The 25,287-nt window shown below is 36.4% G+C and overlaps 1 protein-coding gene across 3 annotated transcripts in view; it reads right to left on the bottom strand.

Moving 5' to 3' along the window:
• GNPTAB (N-acetylglucosamine-1-phosphate transferase subunits alpha and beta) overlaps positions 1-25,287 on the bottom strand; it is a 43,766-nt gene that overhangs the window by 8,886 nt on the left and 9,593 nt on the right. For 2 of the 3 annotated variants that reach the window (XM_082782157.1, XM_082782156.1), the window contains exons 4-16: positions 24,101-24,142; positions 23,039-23,244; positions 22,288-22,352; positions 21,863-21,997; positions 13,608-13,769; positions 11,682-11,861; positions 10,480-10,650; positions 8,707-8,830; positions 6,207-6,410; positions 3,656-4,782; positions 2,482-2,681; positions 2,002-2,221; positions 856-969 (exon numbers count right to left, since the gene is read on the bottom strand). In XM_082782157.1, coding sequence (XP_082638283.1) covers positions 856-969; positions 2,002-2,221; positions 2,482-2,681; positions 3,656-4,782; positions 6,207-6,410; positions 8,707-8,830; positions 10,480-10,650; positions 11,682-11,861; positions 13,608-13,769; positions 21,863-21,997; positions 22,288-22,352; positions 23,039-23,244; positions 24,101-24,142 — 2,950 coding nt within the window. Of the gene's footprint in view, positions 1-855; positions 1,073-2,001; positions 2,222-2,481; positions 2,682-3,655; positions 4,783-6,206; positions 6,411-8,706; positions 8,831-10,479; positions 10,651-11,681; positions 11,862-13,607; positions 13,770-21,862; positions 21,998-22,287; positions 22,353-23,038; positions 23,245-24,100; positions 24,143-25,287 lie in introns of those variants that run through there. The other variant, XM_082782158.1, reaches the window with a different exon arrangement.

Raw genomic sequence — 25,287 nt, forward strand, 5'->3', positions numbered from 1 at the left:
GTGTAATAAAAAACAATAAATTTAGCATATATCAATAGTCAACACTCCATATACATTTACCTACACTAACATTGTAGATCTCTGCACTCTGGTTTGCATGATGGGGATTGACAATGCTCTTACTACCCAACAGCTCATGACCTGTACTGATCAATTTTTTTATTTTTCTTCCCCTTTGGTACAGTATTGGTTTTGACCAATAAAACATCGGGTCATCGATTTAGGAAAGTTCATGCACACATTTTTTCAGAAGCATAGACTGATGCAGGAATTCAATTCTGTTTGCAAAAGAAATTTAGGAATCTAGAATATTTAGATCTGACACTAATACCTAAATTCCCACAGATTTCAGTAGAATTTAACAACCAAAATAGGAATTAAGGACGTAAATCCTTAATGAACATCTAGTCCTGAGCCTTCAATTTTTGAAAGTTAAAAGGAATTACCCAGAAGCCTTTCAATTAGGAAGACTGACTGAAGATATTCCTCCGATGATATTTATTTTAACGCACAGAATGTCATTCAAGCAGATTTATCAAGAAGTTCTAGTTAGAGAGGTATTGAGCACACTATCTTTTGGGTTTACGCTAGTGAATTTTCTTAATAAGTATGACTTTTTAAATCTTATATATAATAAAATTTTAAAGCTCAGCTTTTCTCTACAGAAAATTTTAATAACTTTAAAAGTTAGCACATAGCTTATAGAATTTTCGTATTTAATACACTTATTTCATGTATACACAAGTAGAAATTTTTGTGAATACTTTCCTTCTAGAAATCAAACCAACATTTCAAGCATAATAAATACATGTTCAGGAAAGAAATCATCCATCTTTTAGGACCAATGTTTCTTACCAGATTGGGATCATAATATGCTTCCTGAGTTGGTGGAATAACATGGATCCGAGTGATGTTGGCAGGAAGAGATTTTGAGCAATTTATTAGCATTTGTTCTAGACCCGTCAAATCCTACCAGGAAGGAAAGAAAAAGATTCTTGTTTTCTCATTACTGTAGTTCTAAAATCCAGGGTTCACATACTTAATGTTATATGCATAAGAAGTTTCTATATTACTGTAAAAAAAGAAGACATTTGTTTAGCACACCTCAATTTAATAACTGTTAAAGTCAGTAGAAATCTCAATATACTTAGAGTGAAGGAAATGCTTGGTTGAATTGAGACCACATAAAGCGTGATTTGTTATTTCCATTTGAATATTAAAAACACATCTTTACCAATGACGTAAAGAGAGTACAGAATTCCCAGACCAGAAGTGATAAACTAAATCCCAGATCAAACAAAAACAAAAACATAACTGAAAGTAGAGGAAGATTTTCTGATTAAGGTACAGGACAGGAACACCTGAAAACAGAGCTGTGTTGCAGCTATGCTAGTGATTTTTTGTGCCATTTCAAGAATATGATTTTATTGGTTTGAGCCCCGATTCTTCTGTGAAGCAGAAAGGGTACAATTCCCTCTCTACCAACTGTCTCTAAGAGCACAAGTCCTACCAAAACCACATCCTCTGCTTATCAGGTTCCTAGAAAGCCAGGAATGTAAATCTTTGTATATGGTCATAGTATTTACTGGTATCACTTCTTTGCTGACCTTTTTCTCACTTCTTTCTTTAGGGAACAAGTTCTTCAGTCAATGATAGTCTTTTACGATGTGCAAGAACAAGCGTATGCACAACAGAATCCCACTCTTCACCGTGTCTTTTACCAGTGAACATCTTTCTAACAAATTCATACCAACTACTTTCTTAAGATTAGATTCCAGTGATCCATTTTTCTGATGCTGCTAGCACTCAACTTAATTGTTGAGTCCATATAAGAACAATAAAGAAGTAGAACACAATGTTATATTCTCTAGCTAAAATTGAAGAATTGACAGATGTTACAGATGTTAAAGCAAAGATAAATACAGATTTAATTCATTTTAATGTAACAGATGCGGTCTTTAGAACCAAAGTCACTCTAGAAGTTATTGCTGAAGAAAGTACCTGCAAACTTAATGGCAGTTCATGGATTCTTGTGGCCAACGTTCGAATCTCTCTGTCAGACAAAATGCCTGACTGGTCTGTATCAACCTCATCGAAGATCTGAGAGATGTTCAGTGGCTGGACTGCACTCATAAGATAGTAGAAATACGAAAAAGCAAACTGCATATCTTCTGAGTGCCGCACTTTGTGAAATGATGTCTTGTCAAACTCCTCAGGAAACCTACATAAAAGCATACATTAAATTAGTACTCCAACTTCTAATAAAACATTGCTTATCTGAAAACAAATTCTCATCTAAATTTTTAAAGGTCCTCCTTACTTTAGCACAACTATCATGTTGTAATAAATTCCCTATTTCCCTTTTCAAAATATAATTTTAATGAGTAGCCATCAACACATTGGAAATAGCTATAACAAAGCTTTAACAAAAATATAGAATTACCTACAGTTTTACATTATTTCAAAGACAGACATACTCACATATCCTGTAGCTCTTGCATAACAGTGCGGTCAATCATGTGAGGCATATGAGCAGGGACTTTCCGAGATGTAAATCCAAATTTACTGTTTAAAAGCTTATTTACATATCGAAGGGAATCAGCAAATGTATCTTTCAGCTGCCTTCCAAGATGTTTACCATCAGTAAAGTATGACATTTCTTTGAGTAATGACTCTTCTTCCTAAACAGCAAGACAAGCGTACATTAAGGTCATATTATCAAAAGCAGATTAAATACATAGGAAAACTGACATTTCAGGCAGGTACCAGCTCTTTTTTTAAATAGGTAAAAAATGTAAAGAGAAGTTTTGAATACTTTTCTTCATATACCTTTGATGTGTCCTTAAAAATAAGAGGAAAAAAAAGGAAGGTAACTTCATCCTTAAAAATTATATGCTCTGAAGAATAGTGGTCTACAAAAAAAACTTCCTTAATAATTTTTCTTCTGACACCTCACACACTCAACAGTTTTCTATCAGATATTCATAATATTGCTTGTTGTTTTTTTTCTTTTTTCTGATTATTCATCCCCATTTGATAACTGAAATCTTTGATAAACAGAAAGAGGTAATAGTACCTTTGCTATTTAGAGTACTGCAAAACAGCTGTACCAACTGAAGCATAGTCTCTATCTTCTTTTCTAGAGGTTTTCAAAAAGTCCTCCAAAATGCTTTGTCTAGAAGCTTTCTACATGTTTCCTTGACATGGTCTGGATATTCAGTGTTGTTGGCAGCCTTTCAATTTAACTTTTAGATCTTGAATACTTACCATTATACGTAAGAATATTTTTACAATTTATATAAAGTGTATCCACATTTGTATAAATGCATCCAAAACAAAATTTAATCTCTTTTGCAGTACTGTATGTGTAAATAATTTCACTGCATCAACATACACTGAATAAGAAGGGAATGTGACTTCAAAAACACTCAGTAGAACGGGAATGGAAATGTCTATTCAGGTTTCACCACCTAGCTATGAGAGGCCCAAATCAAACAGATTAGATTTTATGTGAAAACTCAAAAAGAGTTTTCAAAAAATTTCAGCATTTACTTCAAAGGCAAGACATTCTAAATTTACAAATAATATTAACAGAATTCCACAACATGCAATAAGATGCAATTATTCCACTAAGCAGTGATGTTAAGATACTCACATCAAGAAGGTCTTGGAAATACTTCTTTTTCTCCCATGGCAAAAAGCCTTGGTAACTTCCAGCATAAGACTGTAACTTTCTTCCCACTAACCCCTCCCTTACATTTGTATCCAACTGTTCATGCCCTTTTCTGCCCTCCATTCCCTCTGTATCTTCTCCAGCCTCAGAATTCCTAATATTTTTTGATTTCTGTGTTTCCCTTAATATGAGGGAATTCAATACTTTTTCTTGAAGTTCATTTTCATTTCCCATGGACTGGATCCCATTTCTCTGGCCTGGTTGGGTGGATTTAGGCTTCATTTTGGAAATAGGTTTATTTGTATTCATTGCCACATCAGTCCTTTTTGTTCTGGTAAGTCTTGAAGGAACTTCCCCATTTGCTTTTATTGCTGTTTCTGTTTTGCTATTGTTTACATCTTCATGAGGCTTCTGCCAGATGGTTTCATTTTTCTTATCTTGTGAATTATAATGCACATCATTCTTTTCTAGACCTACAATCTTCTTTACTGTAGTTGAGAACTGATAAGGTCTCAAGAGAGCAGCCTTGGATAGGTTAAATCCCTTCTGAGTGATATCACCATTTGCTAGTTTTAAATCCAGGTTCTGCAGTGCTATCTTAACGTTTTCAGGAAGAAGAGACACATTTATTGATGGTATTACAATCTCTTCATGGAAACTCCCTCCTGTTTCATTTCGACGTCTCCTGACTCTTGGAAAGCGTTTTTCTTCAGGAATATCTTCAAATATCATTTCAGCTTCTGGTATTGAAGTTGGAGTTTTAAAATCAGAGTTGGATTTTTGCGTGGAACTTGCGTTCAGTTTTGGCTCCTCTCTAGTATCAACTTCAATAGCTACCTGCATTTTGAACTCTTCATCATTTTTATTTAGAAATGTAAGATTAAAATAGATTACAGTTGTATTCATGCCACTGTGCATTATGAGGTGGATAGTCTTCCATTTGTTAGCAACTGAAGCATGCCGAATAATTGGGTTATCGCTATATGAACCCTCAATTCCTTTCTTGGCTATTTCGCTGAAGCTGAAATAGGGTAGACATTCACCTTTTGGAATAACATAGTAGGTCTGATTAAGCTGAAGTGTCACCTTGTACATCTCTTCAAAGTGATCTGGGAAAAAAAATGAATTTTCAGTGTGAGATTTTTTCTGTATTTTTAAATTGTAATACATCCAGCAAGATTCACAATTTTTGCAGTGAGACTACTTTGTGAAAGAACACTTACTGTAGCTTCCAATTTCTTACTCACCTATCTTAAATAATCCATTATTAGGATATACTCAGAATTATAAATCTGATATAGATTCCAATGATAATTCTAAAAAAAAACGCTATAATTTATCACTCCTACCTACAGAGCCTAAGTTGCTTATTATCACACCTCACTTAAAATTATGTGTCATAAGTAACAAGTTCATACTACATTTTGGCCACACTTTAGTAGAATCACATTACAGGAGTTATATTTCACTACTAGATTGAATCTCGATTTGGAATTTCTAAAACCTCTCATTCGCACAGCAGAAGACAGATCTGTCAGCTCTTGTGAGAACAAAGCCTCACTGCCAGCAATGCACTATTTTGACCCGAGAAGCAGGGAAGTCTCTACTTTTTCAAGCAGGCCAAATTATCCCATTTATTTTCCTTTATCCACACCAAACAGAACTCTCAATCACTCCATTCACTCCTGCTAGCCTTTCATATCCAAATAAAATTCTGACATCTCAACCTCCAATTTCTCCTTGTTTTCCTTGTTCTACCTGCAATGCCTCTATACTTTTTGCTCTACAGTTTTCACACTTTCTTCACTAAAATTCTTGCAGTTCTGCATCTTCCCTTCTTCAAAAAAAAAAAAAAAAAAAAAAAGGTATTTTAGACTGCACTAGGAATCTTCTAATATTAGCACAAAAAAAAAGTTTAATGACTCTCCTTTTTAAATGCAGTGAGGTTAAAATGTCCACCTTCAACCCAGTTGCTTCACTGAGCTAGCACAATTACAGGATGAAAGTCTCTGTAGCCAGCAGCACACAAGGAAGACACGCTTAGGTAACTCAAGCTCCTCAGCAGAACCCACAGGTGACTAAAAGTAGCCTTTGGCAAGAGTACAGAGCCAGACTTGAACATACACCCTCAATGTCACAGAGGTCTTTTAATTTAATAACCACTACGAGCACCATCAAATTAGCTGTTCTCATTTGGGTCAAGTCTGTTTGCATAGCTGAAATGTAATTTCTGCATTTAAAGCGTAAGCCTCTTAGGTAATGATTTTGATGCTTGCTGCTCCATAAAACATCAAGCATTCCACCCATGCTTGGCAAATACAGATTTTACTAACTAAAGCAGCACACAAAAAATGATTTATGTTTGGATCAGTGAATAAAGGAAGTGCCCGTCTTTTTCCTTCAGCTGCTAGCAGCAATTTTTCATGGCACTGCAGGGCTCTTAGCACTACTGGAGAATAAAGATCAACCAAGAATGGTAAGGCAATTCAAGAAAAATTTAACATTATGTTTATCAACCATACATATTACATACCTTGCCCACAGTCACCAGCATCAAATCCACAGGAGAGAACGTTGCAGGCCTGATCACAGAATTTGTCTGCTAGCCAGGAATTAGCACACCCTTGGTTACAGTATGAAACACCACTTATTCCTCCACCAAATTGCCATGGTGGTCCATTTCCTATACCTCCAACTGCACCACCACCAGCAACATAGCGACTACCCCCGCTGTTACCTAAAGGGAGAGAAAAGAAAAACAAAAGTGACCAGTCATTTGAAATTTGTATTTCTGAGGAAAGGTACATTTTAAGCCACAGTGTTAAAGCTCGTCTGAGAGTCACAAGAACTTTATTTACCAACAGTAAAATTAAAACAAGGCAACTAACTAGCTCCCGAGAGCTAGTGTGAAATGTATAACATACAAAATCTCACTGTAGAGTTTTGCAAACAGACTTAAAAATGCAACAAAAACTGCAACATATTTTATCTTAACTTCAACAACGTAGGAAAAAAAAATGATTTACTTTTCCTCTTGCTTGCATTCCTGACTTTACAGTCCCCCTAGAACAGTACATCACTTTCTTAATCCAGAAGCATCATTTCGTTTTCCTAACCTACAGTTCTGAAAATTCAATTGAGGAACTAATGGTGCAGCTTTGCTATGAGGTTAGACTGCTCTAACTGCTCTTGCGCTGAAGTGTTCACTCACCTTCCCTGCATGCTGCAACCATTTGCTAATATTAGCATCCATACAGCATACAGAAAATCAAATCTAGCTTAAAAGTAACCCAAACCTCTCCAAAATGCCCACATTGAAAGAATAACTATGCAAGCAAGGTGGTGGAAACATGTGATAGGGTTGGTAGGGCTGCCCATTTTGCCACTAGTGTGGTCTTTGTTGCATTCATAAATTCAGTTTTGCATCTGACACTAAGACAACATGGTTGACTCTTCCTATCTTGTGTGCCATCAATACTTGTTTCTACAGGCAAATGGAAATTGTCTTGCTTATATCTATTTCCCTTCATTTTCATTGAAATCATAACATCAGTTCCTTCTCACCGGAAGGGGCATGCAAAGGTAGCACCAATAATAAGGCAACAATTGGGCAGAGTAACTGAAATCTCTGGAAGATAAGAGAACAATGCAGGTGTTCTTCAGAAAAGTAATAGATCCTCAGTGAGCACAAGTCTTGGCAGCAATAAAAATATTTTCATATCTTCATTGCTTTGAATGCACATGAAAAATAGCCTTTTATTAGAAGTGTGTCGTCGTCCCCCCCCCCCCCCCAATAGGTGGTTCTTAGACCAGAAATATGCGGAAAAAAATGACACTGAGATTTAAGAATCCTCATATAGCATACATTGTTTTAAGAATACAGTCCATCTTCTAATCTTCTTCATTCATTTCTGGATAAAACCCTAAAAAAACTCCCTTCTCAGGAAATGAAGTGTGCCCAAATGCAGGCTATTTCTGGTTTGCAGAAGCTTATTTGTTCCCACTTCACACTTCCTTTACAAGAACTATTGTTCAAGGATAAAAAGCAAGGAAGGAGACAGCCCTGAACCTTGTAACAGCCACACATTTCCCTTCCATGGCAAGGTCTGGTGAACAGGCATTTCAACCACAGCTATACATTCTCCTAAAACTAGTGCACCTACAAGGCAGACATTTGTATGTGGCCAACTGAAATTTAAAAAACGAGAGGTAGAGAGGAAACATGTAAGCAAAGTTACCGAGTGTTGGCATTAAGGAGTTACAAGACATGAAAATAGATCAAAAGATGGAAAAGAAGTGGAACACAGACTAGAATTAGAAGAGACACAAAATCTATTTAAAGTATGTTTGAGCAAGTGAAATCTAGGAGCAGAGCATATACAGACAGCCTCCTCCATGAAGGGAAAGTGGGGCAGAGCTTGGAAAATTAACAAGTAGTATAAAGCCTTGCAAATAAACTTTCCAGCAACTTCTCTGGTCAGACATTTAAATGCAAATTCAGCTTAAAATCTAACTTTAATATGAAGCAAGGAGTACTTAAAAAGTGGCAAGTGAAAGGAGACATCAGACCTGTACCACTGTACAAGACACTACCATCACATCCACAGAAATTTTGCCATGCAATACTAATTACCTCAGATACCGTTATTCCAGTAATATTTCTTAGTTGTTCCACCTATATCTCTTTACTTGTTTTGTTATCTGAATGACAGATGATTTAGTTCAAGAATAAAAGGACTGGAGTTCTCCTGGAAGTGTGATATTATTTGGACTTTGAGGTTCAGAAGTTTTCCTGTCATGTAGTCAAATTTGGTACCCAAAAGAAGATTTTATTGTGCCCTACTATTTGCTGTCATTTCCCATGGAAATTTACAGCTTGAAGGAAATAATTTTTTTAATATGTAAGATGAATTCTTCCCCCCCCCGCCATTAATGAAGGCAAATTTTGTAGTTATAGGAGAATTATAAATTACAGAATTATAATAAGAAACAAGTCAGTTCATTTTTGTCTAAATTTAACATTGTTGTCTTACCAATGCAATCACCTCCATCCCAATCACAAGCTGAGTTATTACACGCTTTATCACAGTAACCATCTTTAATCCATGAACCAGGACATCCCTCAGCACAGTTTGGCACAGGCCAAGTCAAGTAAACCTGGAACAACATTACAGTCTGAGTCAAGGACTGACAAATAGAAGTCAACTGAGCTTGTTTCTTTGAATACAGAGACTTAAAATAATGCCTTCCTATGCATAGTGCCTTCAGTGTTTTACAAACAGCATTTAAACCTTGTCACCTACAAAATAAATAATTTCCCTCTCTTTGAAAGGGATAACAAGTCTCAGAAGTTAAATGAATTCGCAAGGCTATACAGCAAGACAGCAATAGCCAGAAATAGAAAGTAGGACTTCCCAAATTCACTTCTGCAAACCCTATTCAAATGAAAATTAGTATTTTTATTTTTTTAATCTGATAAGGAGGGAGAAACTTCGAATCTAAAATACCCCGCAGCTCACTTGTTCTCCTGACTCAAAATCTTTCTTCATCACTAACCCATCATGAGATAAGCAGCACATGTTGAACATAATCCCTGAAGCATCTAATCCTCTATGACTTAAATAATACTAAGAATTGCCAATATAAAAAATGCATATGAATGTATTGTAACTGGGAAAACAATAAAAAAAACACATTTTCCTCTAGACATCTGAAAATTTTAGTAGTACTTTTGCTACCGAAGCACTGATCAGGTTTATCACAAACATTTAATCTAAGTTCGCTTCATTCTCATAACTCAGAGCAACAACTGAAGAGCAATAAAAGCGCAATAACAGGATTGTGCAATTATGTGCTTACTTTCTTAAAGACTCCCAATGTTCTCATGTACTAAAAGTTAGTAATTTTACAGTAGCTTAAGCTTATTTTGTACAGCTCTTCTGTGTGTGTGTGCAGGTGTGTACATATCTGCCTGTATGAAGCATTTAATTCAGTGGTCTCTAACATCTGGTGTCCCCTTCTAGTTATTATTTGTATTAAAGCAATATGTAAGTCTTAAGTGTTTCCCTCCATGTTACTAATATAGATCAAGCTCATTGATGAAAACTCTGCTGGTAACAAAATTCTTTATGCATGGCTATTGCTAACATTTCCTCAGCCTGCTTTCCTCATTTAACCCCAGTGATGATAATAGGTCAGTTGAAAGACTAAATCACTTTGTGTTCATGAAAAGCAGTATCTTTCAGTGAACAATTATATAAAGATTTGGCAAAGATACTGTGGGTGTCTGGAATAGAGATGGTTAATAGTAAATTTTAATATTAAACCGGTTTGAGCATCATGAGTTCTCAGTGTTCCCATGAAAGAATCAATTCTGTTTTGAACAAAACATGCCTCACAAAACAAAAAGGATTTACAAAGGAGGAAAGACTGATAGCTTCCAAACACCGAATCAGTCTTCCCAGTGCTCAAAGTGGAGGAATTCAGGAATGACATTGATAAAGTAAAGCATGAAGCCTGACAGAGGACCATTATACCCTCCAAAACCTGGGAGAGAACACCAAGAAAGGCAATTCCAAACATCCACACAGCACAAATACAAAAAAAAGAAAGTCCTCCCCACCCTGAATCTTTGTGAACAATTGTCTAGTGAAGAATAATGATCCTTTAGAGGTAAAAAGGGGAAGGAAGGTAAATTTCTTTCACTCGCTCCCTCTTTCAAAGTAGCATTTATTCAGTTTTCATGATATTAACACAGAGAAGTTTTAAATCTACTTCTAGTTAAAAATCCTTACCTAAGAGCTTACCTTTTGACCTTTAGAGTGACTGTAAAAATCATCAGGCCAAACATCTTTCCCAAACATAACATCATCATTGAGATAGATAAACTTCTGAGAGAGGCCACTGATACGATGAATGTGGCTTTCAATAGCTGGTGAACTGAAGGTAGGCAAGTGACTCACATTCTGAAATATTTCCTAAAAAATAAGAAGAGACAGTGAAGTTCTTCTTCTTTGCTAATGTATTTTCTTTTTTTTATTTTTCCTTTCAAATATTTCCTTTTCCAACATAACACCATTTTCAATTCTGTTGCTTAAATAAAAAACTGCACCTGGCTCAATGTAAAGACACAAACTCCTATTTATTTCACTATGTACTGGATCAGGCCCAGTGTAGATATATTTATACTACTTGTGCAGTACAGGCCGCACAAAATTTCAAGAAGTTGAACCTGTTCCAACATTCAAACAGCATTCTTCCATTTCTTTCAAGTAACTAAGCAAGCAGACAGCAACAGAAGTTGAATTAGTATCTTATTACCACTTAGGCTGCTCAGGGCTCCTATGTCATGCTCAGATACCAAAATTACTCCTGAATTTATAATAAGAAGCTACTGCTTTTTTTTTTTTTTTTTTTTTTTCAGGAAACTTGGGGGATTCCCTTTCTCTTTTAAATAAGCTTTTTAGAATGCATATCTACTTTTTTTTAAGCCATCTTCTTAGTTCTAGTAATTGTAGTCTATCCTGTCCTAACAGAAGCTTATTAGATTAGCACTGGTCCTGAGACAATGTTTATAGATTTGTATTGCCTCTAGGTTTTTTATAAATAGACTTTATAAGGAAATTAGACACGGGTATACATTAGCTGAAGCCTTGTTATTTGGAAAAATGACTGCGTTGAGGCTTGATCTATCTTATCTGTTTTGTTATTGGCTTAGCCAAACTGAAATACAAAAAAGACAGATTGGGGCTTAACAAAACAATGAATGAGAGAGGGGAGATGCGGTCACTTCTTCCTTCCTAATAAATGCAGCTTTTAGCTGAAAGGGGATAGCTGGGTTTCAGAACAAACAGAATCATTATTAGCAGTACTTTTGTGATTTTTTGCTGTTGTTGTTGGTTGGTGTTGTTTGGATTTGTTGCTCTTCTCCCCCCCCATCCCCCTTGGTTTTGTTTTGCTTTTTGTTGGTGGTGTCTCCTTGTTTTCATGTTTGTTTTTTTGCTTTTACCTGATGGGTTACTATAGTTATCCGGGGATTATCCAGGTTAAGCCAGGAAGGAATCTGCCCGTTAGTGACAATGAAAATATGTCGCACCCAAGGAGCATGCCTCTCTATTGACCGTAACGAATATCTCAGTTCTTCATTATCTTCAAAACGGCTGGCAGAAATATCTTCATCCTGTTTGGACTATAAAAAAAATCCTTTAGATTTAAATAAACTATTCAAGTTCTGATCCAACTAGGTAACAAGAGTGTCCTTTAACATAGTGGTCATAAGTATTTTGAGACTTAGGCATTCAAATATAAAAGATGCATTGATCAAGTGCCATTATTCCTCTAAAGGATCATGTTTTATTAAATTATCAAAGTGAACAATATATTCTTCTGACACCAATGGCTCACCACAAGGTATCATAAGGTCATCTGCTGACCACAGTGCAAGACGACATCGCCTTGTACAATCCCAGTTCTTGAAGGAAGAGCTCCAGTTAAAAAAAAAAATCCTGTTTTCCTAGATTATTAATCTTAATTATTTCCTGATCTTGATCAAAAGCCAAGCTGCATTTCAAATCTGTAACATCACCTTTCAGAACTGCTGCTTTAAGAGGCTGGGACCTTCCAAGTTCATCATGTCATAAACCATATATGATGTGTCACCTAATATAGACACTGGAAGGGTGACGATGTAGCTGCTCTTCAATTATACCTAGGTCTTTAATTTCAGAAAAAAAATAGGCAGGAGACAATTGAATATTAAGCTTAATTTTGTCACTATCAAATAGCTAAAGGTTTCCATACATTTTTTGTTAAAAGGCAACATTTTAAACTAGAAATTCTTCAGGCAAGTAACAAAATTAGGTTACATGACACTAACATACTTTTCTTTCCCATTTATGAGAACTTAAACCTCTTCCAAAACTAAAGAGGATTGAGGATGCTGAGAAGGAATATTTCTAAAAGAACTATGCCCAACTACAACAGGAAACTCAAGGAAAAAAACTTGAACATTTAGCAATTACTATTTTCGCTGCACATTCTATGCACTGTAATTAAGTCTCCTTTTCCAATACATAAGAGTAACATAGATTATGCATTCTCAAAAACATAACCGAAAACATTTCAGTAACAACATATATTGGCTAGGTACCCATCTACAAAACGCATAATTAAACATGAGTAAGCATACATTTAAAATGCAGGGTTTGTATCAACAAGCAGAAGTTTCCCAAAGCCAGGTTCACAGGATACAGAAACAGACTGCAAGCATTATTGGAGAGGGCATATTTATTTTATCCATTTTAGACATTTATGGTAAAATTAAATTCTAGCAGGAGAAAAAAAATAATTAACATTTTAGAAGATCTTGTGATTTTTTTTTTCCTTTTGATAAACTTAACATTCTTCCATTAAACATTTATTCTGTTTAAAACTTCTTTCTTTACAAATAACTGCATTTAATTTCTTTGATTTTTTTTTTTTAAAGAGAAGTAATTAGTATTTGTTCAGTATATGTGACACTGCGAAGCAAAAAACCTTAAGAAACATACTGAGAAGAAGGTAATCGTGTTTGTTAAATAAAACCCTGTCTCTCTCCCACACAGAAGAAGCCTGCTTATCTGCCAGTTAGTACCAATTAAGCCTTTCAGGACTTGACTGCACATAACTTTATCAGAAACGCACAGTGGGCAAAATTTTTCATTTAGTAGACAACAAGAAAATTTCAATTAAATGCCACTCTGCATGATGCTTCCTCCTTTTAGATTCCAGAATCTGGCAACATTCTTATGACATTTTATCATAACAAAATAAATGCTGGGTTCTTAACACATCCAAACTTCTGAAAGAAATCCCCTGTTCCTTGTCATTAACTAGTTAACTGCAAGCTTCCCTCTGCATACTGCAACCTTCACATTCCGTAACAGGATTTACCTACCTGACTGACAGAGCTGAGGTCCCACAGTAAGTAAGCAGGATTAAGCATTAATTCTTTTCCATCTATAGTCATGTTCTTCTTTGCTTGTTTGCTCAGTTCATGGAAACCCTTAGGGTTATTCAGTTGCAAAAGAGCCACGCTGGCTTCTGAATAGAGCTGCAACTACACAAGCAGAGAAAATAATTTCCAGCATGCACCCACAGCAGTTCTATTCCTTGGCCAATTCAATCATTTCATTATATTTTTCTTATTGGAGATACTAATAAGAATGACTAAACACTGTTTATAAAGCAGTACAACGTTAGAGGAACACAAAAAGGGGGCAGTAAAACAGGAAATGAAAAACATTTAAAGACACAGAACACTTGTAGATGGTGAGCCTTTATGTTCCAAAAAAATATTTCCCTTTACATAGTAGCGAGGTTTACTCTTGCTGGGTTACATTAGAAATATTCCTTCAGTGATTAGTAAATCACTCCCACATCCAACAACAAAATTTGGATTTTATTTCAACTTTGTTACACAGCTGAAAGAATCTTACTCTCCTTCCTCCCTTTTTAATCAACCAATACTTTTCTGAGAAAATTAAAGTCACAAATTCATCATTGCTGTCAGAAGCGTGAAATATTCAGAATGGTTTAGAGATCAACATACAGTTCAGAAATCTGAGATACAAAGGGCTCCAGAACTAATCCTTGTGGGTCTCCAAGTCCTTAACGATGGTTGCCAATAGGCTGTTAAGGTCATTTCTTAGTTGGGGACTGTTTGATCTGTTTGCTGTTTTTATCTCCTGCCACTAGTAATTCTGGATATCAGATTTCATAATGCACAGGGCAAGAAGCAGCTTGCACTCCATGCCCTGTCTAACAGCTACTAGAACTTACAAATTGCAGGGCACTGAAACATTTCAGTAAAAATATAGCATAACCCAATAAAACACTGTTTACCATATGCAGTAGCGTGAGAAAACACTGTGCTAAAAGTACAACTGTATATCGATTCTCCAAATGCATGCATTCAACAGACTGAGAGTAAATATTGTTAATAATTAACTACATTTATTATCTGCAATGCTTAATTTTCGTCTTCATGCAACATAAGACTAAAATGCACAACTACCAGATTTTTCAGCTGAATATCCATAAAAGCAATAAATAAAATGTTAACATTTTCATGTTAGAAAACAGCAAAAAAAATATCCATCATTCTATTGATTTTTTTCCTGATTAAATCTGACCTTTTCAGCCCATTTTAAAACAGCACTTGTCCCAGAGTTAGTTCCCCTTCCCCTAGCAAGACCAGCTGTCCCACTTGTGACATTTTAAAGCTGTTGATGCTTTGACTCATATGCTATTTGAGATCTTTCAATCTGACTTATGAGGCCTGCCATTAGAAAAATCTGATAAATCTCAGACCTTCCAGGGAATCATTTGAACCTACGGGTGGAAAGGATGGCTTCAGTAGTTAAATGGCTGAGGTATAGTTACGGACTGCAACCAACAACCTCCAAAAATATCAATATCTGAATGCTACAGATTACAAAGCTGCCATTAGTGGGTATGTGCTTTATTTAGGAATACAACAGTGTCACACAGTCCCTTAGAATCTGTCATATAAAATATACATGAAACAAACCAAAAATATTGCCACTCTAGAGCTTTGAAAATGTCTCCTAATTTTGTTTCTCTTTAACCTGTTTCCACAATGACTAGCTCAACAAAACAGGTACATGTACTACAGATCCCTAACTAGATTTATTACCAAAACTCTCCCTTTCCCCCAACTAATACAGCATACACGCTCCAGGTTTTTAAATATGTAACAGTCCAAGCACAAATAAATAAAAATATGCACCCTTGCTCAGTTTGGGAGTTAAACTGCGCAGAATAGAGAAGGTGAAGGGGGGAAAGGGGGGCATTTGTTTGTTTAGTTTGATTGATTTCACACGAATAGCTTTTTTCAGAACCAAGTATTTTCATAAGCGGATCTATCAATAAAGTTAGATTTCAATGAAGTCTCCTAGGACATAAATTATCTAGCTTCTAAAACACCAAAAGCTCTGATCAGAACTTTCTATTGCTGGTATTTTCAAAACAGCATTCTCCCCTGCAGATTTTCTGATGTCTCATAGCTATTACCCTCCTCTCAGTGGGGAGTCACACAATTACCCATTCTCTTTAAATACTATGTTCTGGAGATCAGCTTGATCTTGACAAAATTGGTCAGCAGAACCAAAGATGCTGTGAAAGCAGAACAGAAACAAACAAGCATGTAGATGCGGAGAGTCAGCATGATCAGGCAAGTCTTGGCTTCCAGCACCAGTGGGCTGACAAGACACCCTGCAGTCAGGAACATCGACCACCACCCATGCACGTTTATATAACGTACTTGAAAATGAGACAGGAAAACTGCATTCTCCCAACATGGTAAATTTAAATGCAAGTTCTCCCCTGGAAGCTTTGGCAAAGCTTAGACTTAACAGGCTAGGAGGCAGGCCCGATGGGCTGAGCCACCCCAAGCAAAAGTAAATACTTCATTAACATGTCCTCAAGCTAAGAGGCCTCAAGAATAGATTTTTTTTTTTTTTTCCTGGGGTGGGACTTGGAATCCTAACCATTCCTTAAACTATTACTCTTTATCTTCCTAATGGCCAAAGTTGATCATTACAAGAAGTTGTGAATGCCCCGGCCCTAGAGGTGCTCAAGACCAGGCTGGATGGGGCCTCGGCCAACCTGATCTAGTGGGTGGCATATGCAGATTAAAGAGGAAGCAGTATTTCACAAAGGAAGAAAATCTGCAAGCTTTTAACTTTACCTGATGCAATCAGGATATTGAATCTTGAAAGAAAGTCACCTTTCTCCAAAAATTTCACTATATATTATTTTAGTGGAGAAGCGTTAGCACAGTAACCTCAAAAAAACATAAACAAATCTTTCAAAGTAAAAAATATTTTTTCCAGCCCTTCTTCAGCGCGCATAAATTCAATGTAATGTATTTCCAGCCCCTAAAGAAATAAGGCTTAGCAGCAGACATAATCAGAGTAACACCTCCATCTAGTGGCTTACTAATGCACTATTAAGAAAGCACAGAAAATAAAAAGCAACCAAATACTATTTTCCAACCACAACTGTCAAAACACACACAGTACAAAAGAAATGTTGATCAGCAGATATACTGCTGCTTACCTTTCATATGGAAATAAGCTTCCATATTATTATACTGCAATGCAGGCCATAAATACAAAAAAAATGGAGACTGTAACATACACAATTAGAAAATTTTACGGGTGTATTATGTACTATGTAACCTCCTCTTGAGCTCAACTCATTTTAATACAGAATTACTGAGGATTTTTAGATCAAGAAACACGTGGCCCAGAGGTCAGAGCAATTTTGGTCCTTTTTGTACTCAGAAGTAATTTCAATCAAATGAAAATGATCCAATTAAAACAACATAATCAACACAAATGTATCAACAGCTACATTCCTCCCTTTCTCTTCTTAACACCTTTATTCCTTTCAAACAGTAGCACTGATGAAATTTTAAGTTATTTTTTTTCTGTATTTTCAGCACTGCACTAAGAAACAGCCACTTCAAAAGAGTACGGAGGAACTCTTTAAGAATAAGGAGGCATCTATGAAACAAATCTAGCCTAACTCAGGTGCAACTTGCCTTCTCTCCACCACATATCTCACAGTACTTCACAAACCTTAGACTGCTAGAGTGGCAACTACAGAGGAATCACTGGAAATTACAGTGGAGACTAAACAACCAACCTTTCTTCTGCTTAACAGCAGCATGAATCAAGCAGCTCTCCCCCAGGTAAGGGGAGCAGCACACTTGACATTTACCACAACTGCCTACCTATAACTTCCACTGAAAGGAGAACTGATTCTGAGCAAGGATCTCAGTAAATGTTTCTATAAAAACAAATCACATTGACACTTATTGTGTATAATCTCTGACTTCGTAAATAAGCATCTTATATTTATACGCTTACACTCTATTATAGGTTTAATATGAATAAATTGCTGCTAACAAGAGTAGAAGTCTGGCTGGGGGTGAACCTGCTACCTACCTCACTATTACCAAGCACTGAATACTAATCTCAATTTAATTGTTCTAAAGCAGCCACTACTAGAGGAGGGACACACACACACACAGAGCAATGATACAATGACAACTGGATGGTGAAACTGCAGAATGCATTAGATACCTGAGAAAAAAACGTGTTTACACAGAGAAGTGCCTAACCAAATTGCAGAGAAGCAGCTCCTAGGAACAGATAGCAAGCTGGTCGCAGTGATAACATCTACAGAAAGATAAGAATGCATGCAGGAGAACAGAACCAGCACAAAGATCAACAATCGCCTGGTTGACACATAACTGTCAACAAAGATTAAAAAACAACCTAGGCGGGGTAAACAAAAATCACACAGAAAGAAAATAGGCAAGGGATATCACTCCCATGAAAACAGACAAAGGAGATACATCCAAGGCACCAGAGATGTAGCCTCTATGTTCATCTGAACAGCAAACCAAAACCCCAAACTCTAGCATTTTGCATATTTGTTAAAGAGTTAAACTAGAAATGAGCTTGGATACAGACAAGAAATTAAACAGTTACACAGACACGAGAAGCAAAACTGAAACACAAAAATAATCCATCCAGCACGCTTTTTGATGGAGTAAATAATACTACTAAGGGATGCTGCTGGAATGAAAAAAGATGATCATCCATAGCTATGAATGGCAGTCAAAAAATTAAGGTCCAGGTAGAATCATTCTACTCTAACAAGTCTTGAAACCACAAGAGAATAAAACCCAGCAGATTGCTCATAAGTAATAAGGACGAATCTGGGTATTTCACTCTTCCAAGGCATTCACAAAAGAAAGCACCTCTTGATGGAAAGTCCATTATAACTTAAGAGATATGGGCTATGAATAAGGTCTGTGCTTTACAGATTTATGGCAGAAAACCTGGAGAGAATTAGGAACTTCTCAGTCCTGGAAGCAAAATTCCACACAGGAGTATCAAGGAGAAAAATCATCAAAACTCACTGGAATAATAGTTCAATAATGAATTAAAGAAATAAGTTAGAAAGTGTCTTTTGTAAGGGAATAAGAAAAAAACCACCACTATACCACAAATAATGACAGGTATTCCAATATTCAAAAGAAAGAGTAGGCAGGGAGAATGTTCCTCAGAACTGTGTTATTATGAGAGCTTGTATCTATGAAGTTAGACCAGAGAACAAACATTGTCTAGGATGGTGCTCCAGTATATTCCCTGATGTGGAAATGAGACAGATTTCTTCTCCACCAAGTTATCACTGCAATGAGGCAATATTATTTCAGATACCAATCTGGCAATTAACGAGGACATTACAGAAAAGCTGCTCCTAGAAAATAACCCTGGGTGAGGAAAACATGAGTCAATTGATTTCAAATTAAAACAAAGACAAGTGAAGGAACATCTTGTTACTAAATTTCTTGATTGCTGAGGGGCAATTTGAATAAATGAATAGAGCAGGTAATCGAAGTCAAAGGTATTCTGAGCAATTCAGATTCATTAAGTCAAACGTGCTACAGCTACCAGCAACCTGTAACTTACTCTGTGCTGAGGTACTAGAAAAGACTACATGCCCAAAAGGCTGAACTTGCACTCAAAGATCTTGAAATACTGTATGTCCAAGCAGATTTTCAGTCTTTTACTGCAGGTGAGACGTGCCAACAGAGAGAATAGCAAAATTCCAGTCTGCAAACTGGTGTTCTTAATTTACCACTCTTATTGTCTAGAAACAGACACAGGTTATGACAACCACAGGACTATGTACAGATTCTTAGGAAATGAGAATCTGTTGGCAGCAATTCTCAAAGAACAATTGTTGTATGAGCTCGAAGATGTTTCAACTTGCTTTTAAATGCATAATAGCATTTTAGCTCAGGGATTTCCAGTTGCCATGACTGTCCTACTAATTTCATTCTTTTTTTTCAAAATGAAGGCAGCAATTAGACAAAGATGTTTTCAGCAAAGAAAACATGTAATTTTAAAATTATTTAAATGTGTTTACATATATTTCACTTTCAGGATCCTGTTTTAAGTTGTTGGCTTTTTTTGTTTGTTTGTTTATTTAAAGCAGTTTGAGCTCTCAACATTTTAGCATTTTCAGTATAGCTCTATCTACAGTAAGAATCAAACGCTATCCTTTCCCCTTCAATGTATTTACATTTGGATTCTTCCAGTGTCTCTAAGCCAGGAAGCATTCAACCAACATTCCTTACTCAGGCTTGAAACAAAGAAACTAGAATCTCAGAGAGAAAAACTTAAGTACGAACTCCTCTTGGATAACCATCTATTTCCCTACATTAAACACCATTTCTTTAAAGCTATTTTAAGAAAACATAGTGATAGCATTTAAAAGAAACACAGACTGGTAGATGGACCTCATGAGTACCCACTGCAATCTTACCAATGTACCACTGAGAAAAAAGTGGAAGGATGCCACTACCACACCAGAAAACACTTCTTGCTATTTTTGTGAGTGATGGTAGACTATTTTATGAACAGCATCTGTACAAAGTAGTGGTAGGAAGCAATGGAGGTCATGTAGAAATACTGGCAATGTTGTTTACAATAAGCTTAACATAGCATACAGCAAGTCTGCTGGCCTTGGGTTAGCTACGTACTATGAACTTATCACTGTATAGAAAGTTCTGGTGATGCTTCATTTAAAATACTGTACAAAAGTCTAGTTGATCATGTTGAAGACAGACAAATTCACAGTGAGAACATCAGGAAAGGGCTGTCAGAAGCATGAGAGAAATGGAGAGCCAGTGCTGTGCAAATAGCAATAACAATGTGATTAACTCACTAAACAAATTAGTGATTAACTCACTAAAAAAACTCACTAAAACAAATGCTAGGAGAAGCCGTATATGTACTCTCTACTAATACACAGGAGATGTAAACAAAACCAAAAGAGAAGAGCTATTTAAGTTTAAAAAAAAACACTATTTAAGAGCTATTTCTAGTAAGCTACTTAAGAGTGGGTAGGGTGAGAGGTACAAATATGTTTACTTAATGAGGTTTCTAACCATTGTTATTGAGATTCTAAAACAACTTGCTTGTCTTGCTAAGACAAGAATGAAGAAATTTAGCTTGCATTAAATGGGAGCACGACCGGCCTATGAAACCATTTTAAAAGTATCCTTTCAGCTGCAGCTGAATAAATGATTTGATAACCCAGCCTGCTATAGAAAGAAAAGGAAAGCAAGTCATACTCTTTCAAGTACCAAGAACAGGCCACAAACTGAATTATCACATTCTACAAGTGGGCATCTGACTAACAAAGATTTTTTTTATGGATTGACATCCCAAGTCTCTACATACCCTTAAGCCCTGCTAACTCCCTTCTCCTCTACAAACTCCCTGGCCTCAGCCCCTTTCACATCACCATCTTCCCAGAGCTCTCATTACAGAATATTCAGCTTGGTTAACCAGCAGCAGACCAGCATTCTTTATCCTGTTGAGCACTTCCTTCAGAAGGAACGCTCACTCACATCTCTCCGTAAGATCCATTGTCATACATAAGACAATGATTTTGACAGCTTTCTGAAATTTTTACCTGTCTGTTAAACAGGTCTGTAACTGGAAAAGTTGTCCAAATATTAGGAGAGAAAGGAAGGCACAAAATGTTAATGGACGGCACAGTCACACAAATTGTGTTCTACTGTTGTCTTGCAGATAGATAAATTAAGTACAAATCACTTTGTAGCATACAGAGTACTTGGCAGAAAGAAATACAGCATTCAGCTGTGAAACAATTCATTGCTCTTACTATTAAGACTATTCTTCCAAAAGCAAAGAAGGAATAAAAAAAGCTAAGAAACCACACAAACAAAATTCTGTCGCATTTAACAAACCAGTGATACAATACACTTCAGTGAGACAACAGCCTGTAGCAAATGGCTGAGAGAAACTGGAAAGTCTGGTATTTTTCAACTAGTTGTAAGCTAAAAACCTAAAGCCTAGTAACTTGCAGCCACAGAATGGGCAATTGGCATTTGGAAGGCAACAATTTGAGTCACTATTTACTATTCTTCACAACTCAGGAAAAGGGTCACAGATAACTATCAGAAACATCCTGTCACCTGCAACAGTTCTCTTGCTAGGTAAGTAAGGTCTGTATGTGAAGTACTTAAAAATAACAAAAAACAATACAAAGAAATCACTCTTTCCTCCATGTCCTTACCAGTTTCACTTTAGAGGCCAGACTCTCTGGTAGTTTTGTTCGTAGCTGATTTGTTTCTTTGAATGTAGCTGGAAATCCACTAAGGAAGGCCAGGTCTTGCATTAACACTAGGCCTGGAACTTCTTTGTCTGTAGTCTAAAAACAGAATGACAGGGTAAAAAAAAGTCTTTTCTTTAAATTTCTAGTATTTCACATTATCTAAAAACCCTTCAGCAGATGACAGATTTAAAAGACTATAGATCTGTCATTTAACCCGAACTTCCAACACTGAAATACAGGTAATTTTAAAAGCTTTCACTTCTTACAATGTGTGAGTTATGAAGAGTATATAGCAGAGAAATACTTTCTAAAAAACATATTAGTTTAGGACAAGTTTAGGACATACAAAAGCTAAAAGCTAAGTAACAGATTTTAAAAGTACATACCAAGTAGCCTCTCCATACTATCTGTTTGCTGTTGTCTTTTAACATTCCAGAATGGGCAGCTTCAACTAGAATAAATAAAATACATTGCAAATCAAAAACTTGAAGTCACTTCTTTTGTATATTCCAGAAACTAAGATAGACTTTTGCAAATTAAGGAGTTTTGGATGTTTATTGAGTGAAGATTTGTCTTTATGCTTGTCAAATAATCTTGCTGGTAAAACAAACACCAGTGTTTGGGCAAGTAGGTGGTAGTGGGTTGGGCACTATGTATTAAGACAAGAAGCCTGTACCTGTTCTAAGATACTACTTGTAAGTGTTGAACACATAGATAATTTTGTTTTACGGTGTGCAATCCTTTAAACAAAAGCAGAACTTTTTGCACAATATTCAGCCTTCACATCACAGCAATTAAAAGATGATTTCTAAAACTAATCCTCAGTCTTAGCCTCAGTCTTCTGAGATCATCAGTGCAACACAGATTTTCAGATATCAAGTCTGTTTTGCAACAGTACTTTAGGAGTACAGAACTGTTTAATCTTTCATAATCAGATGTCTGGGAGATGAGAAACAGTATCACTGATGCCATCATTTAAAGAAATAGACTGAGGGGAAGAGAGACAGTACAACTTGCTGAAGTCAAACAGAAAATTAGTGGCAGAGTCAGTGATGGAAGACAATACAACCTAACTCACAGCAACTTAGTAAAAATCTTTCCCTAGAAAACGATGTGGAAACCGTCAAATGTTCTTACCATCCTTAGGGCTATCAAAAACAATTACTGTCACATTGGTAGAAGGATTTTTTGGTTTTGCTACAAAGAACATATTGTTAGCAGCTTGTAGAGCAGGATGAATGGACAGGAGGTCTTTCAGCGTGACATTGGTCGGCAGTGCAGGATCCAGGACAAGCATTGGCACTTTAACGCAGTGTGTCAGCAAACATTCCAGTTGCTTCTCACTGTAGCAAAATACCAAAGGTATATTTAACGCCACTAGAAAATTTACAACAAAAATCAATGCTGAGTGCAATGAGAGATGTTTTTGTAAAATCTGATCAATTATTTCTAATATCTGTAGAAGAAAGGGTGGGAACAATTAAAAGCATACTTATTTTGCTGTAGAAAACAAATATCCTACTGTTACAGTTCAGCACATTCCTGTAACTTGTTCCCAAATTCTTGCCTCCTCTCCTCAGAAAAAAACACCTCTTTTCTCAACCATGTATTTTTATTTTTCAAAATTTCAAAGATTTGTTTCAAATATTTCAACATTTGCAGAGATTTGACTACAGAGGACACCTTAGAAAGATCTCTACGGAACAACCAGGCCAAGTTAAGAGCAGGACAGAGCAGGCCCTGCTGCTTCCTGGCAGTGCACAGACACATAAGCCTTGGCCCCTCCACAAACAGTGACGTACAGCACTGTGTACACAAATGGCAGGTAAAGGTACTGTCAGAAAAAAAATAATCTTAATGTGTTTGAATTATAAAACTCAAGGTACATATGCACTAAAAATCCACACTCCAAATATGAACTATGCCTAACTAGGGACAAGTAAATGTTTTTTGAATTTCAGAAATTGTCACACTAAGAGGCTCACAGCTGCATTACTGTTATTCAACATAAATATTATCATGTTGTCAACTTCTCTTGAAATGACACACAAGGAATGCATGCTCAGGCCATAGAAAAACAAACACAATACACCCCGTTACTTCACCTCCCCAACAGTTGCTTTCAGCTAAAAATGAGTAGGACATAGTTTATTTCAATTTATAGCCAAGACAAAACAAAAAAAAACAAAAACCCCTTACCTCTTCTTTGTTGGTTCTGTTGCATTCTTTCCAAGGATTTCCCTATTACAAAATGAAAACAACCCCATTAAGTAACTCTGAGTCGGTGGTAAAGAATTAAACCTAATTTCAGAATCCTAATTGAGTCAGGAACATGTTGTGAAATCAGCGATAACCCAGCTATAAAACTGCCAATGCCTTGCCATTAGCCTACTTAGGCAAGCACAGGCTGACATGTGCTCCCTCACTGTGCACCCTTGCACAGCAGAACCCAAAAATCCTTGCTTGTGCTGGGAGCTGCAGCAGTGGGACTCTGCCAACAAGATTTTCAGGGGTTACTATCAGATTATTTAATGAAGCTGCTGTTAATAGGAAAAGCACTGATAATAAACCAGGGAGAATGACCCGAAACTGGAGTGAGTTCATAGTTTAGTTTATGATATGTATTCTGTTAAGGTCTACCACGCATAGGCCGTGTGCATGCAGAAACTGATGAAGATTAATGCACAGGTAGAGCTATGGTGATGCAAAAAAAATTAATGATAATAATATGATCCCAAGGGCACCAACACACACCAACAAAAAGAGAAGCACCATCCATCAAGCTACCCTCTCTCCTACGGATGAAGAAATCACTTGGACAGTGACTAATTTGATTCAGGTGGATCAATAAAAAAGTAACAAATTACTAAGTTTTACTATGCAGTACAGAATACATGCTCATTAGCAGAGATTTATAGTCTTTGCCTTTGTCTTCCACAGTCATCCTGATCCTCTGAACCATTTTTTATTTTTATTTTTTAAACTGTGCTAACCAATTTCAAAATACAAAGGGGGTGGAGGCCAGGGGATGTTGTTATCTACAAGGGGGAGAACCAGCTGTCCCTGTAGTTGATGAACATGACATGGTCATGAGTCTTACTCCTGAGCTTGACATAAACTTTCCAGATCGGTGTTATGGAAATACAAAATGTGTGGTTTTCCCTTGCTAAAACAGGAATCACAGCATCTCTTTGCCCAGAAGTATCACAGGGCTGAAACCACAAATGTTTGTTATGTAAACTACTAGGAAATGATTAATATAAACATGAAAACTCTTCAGAGCAGAGACCATGTCTATATTTAAGATGTTTACACTTAATGCATTTTGCAATTTAAGTAGCAAACCAGAGGCCTAGAACTTCAGTTGTGATCACACTGTTAATGGT

The sequence above is a fragment of the Aythya marila genome, assembly GCF_965140915.1.
Source record: "Aythya marila genome assembly, chromosome: 1".
Lineage (NCBI taxonomy): Eukaryota > Metazoa > Chordata > Aves > Anseriformes > Anatidae > Aythya > Aythya marila.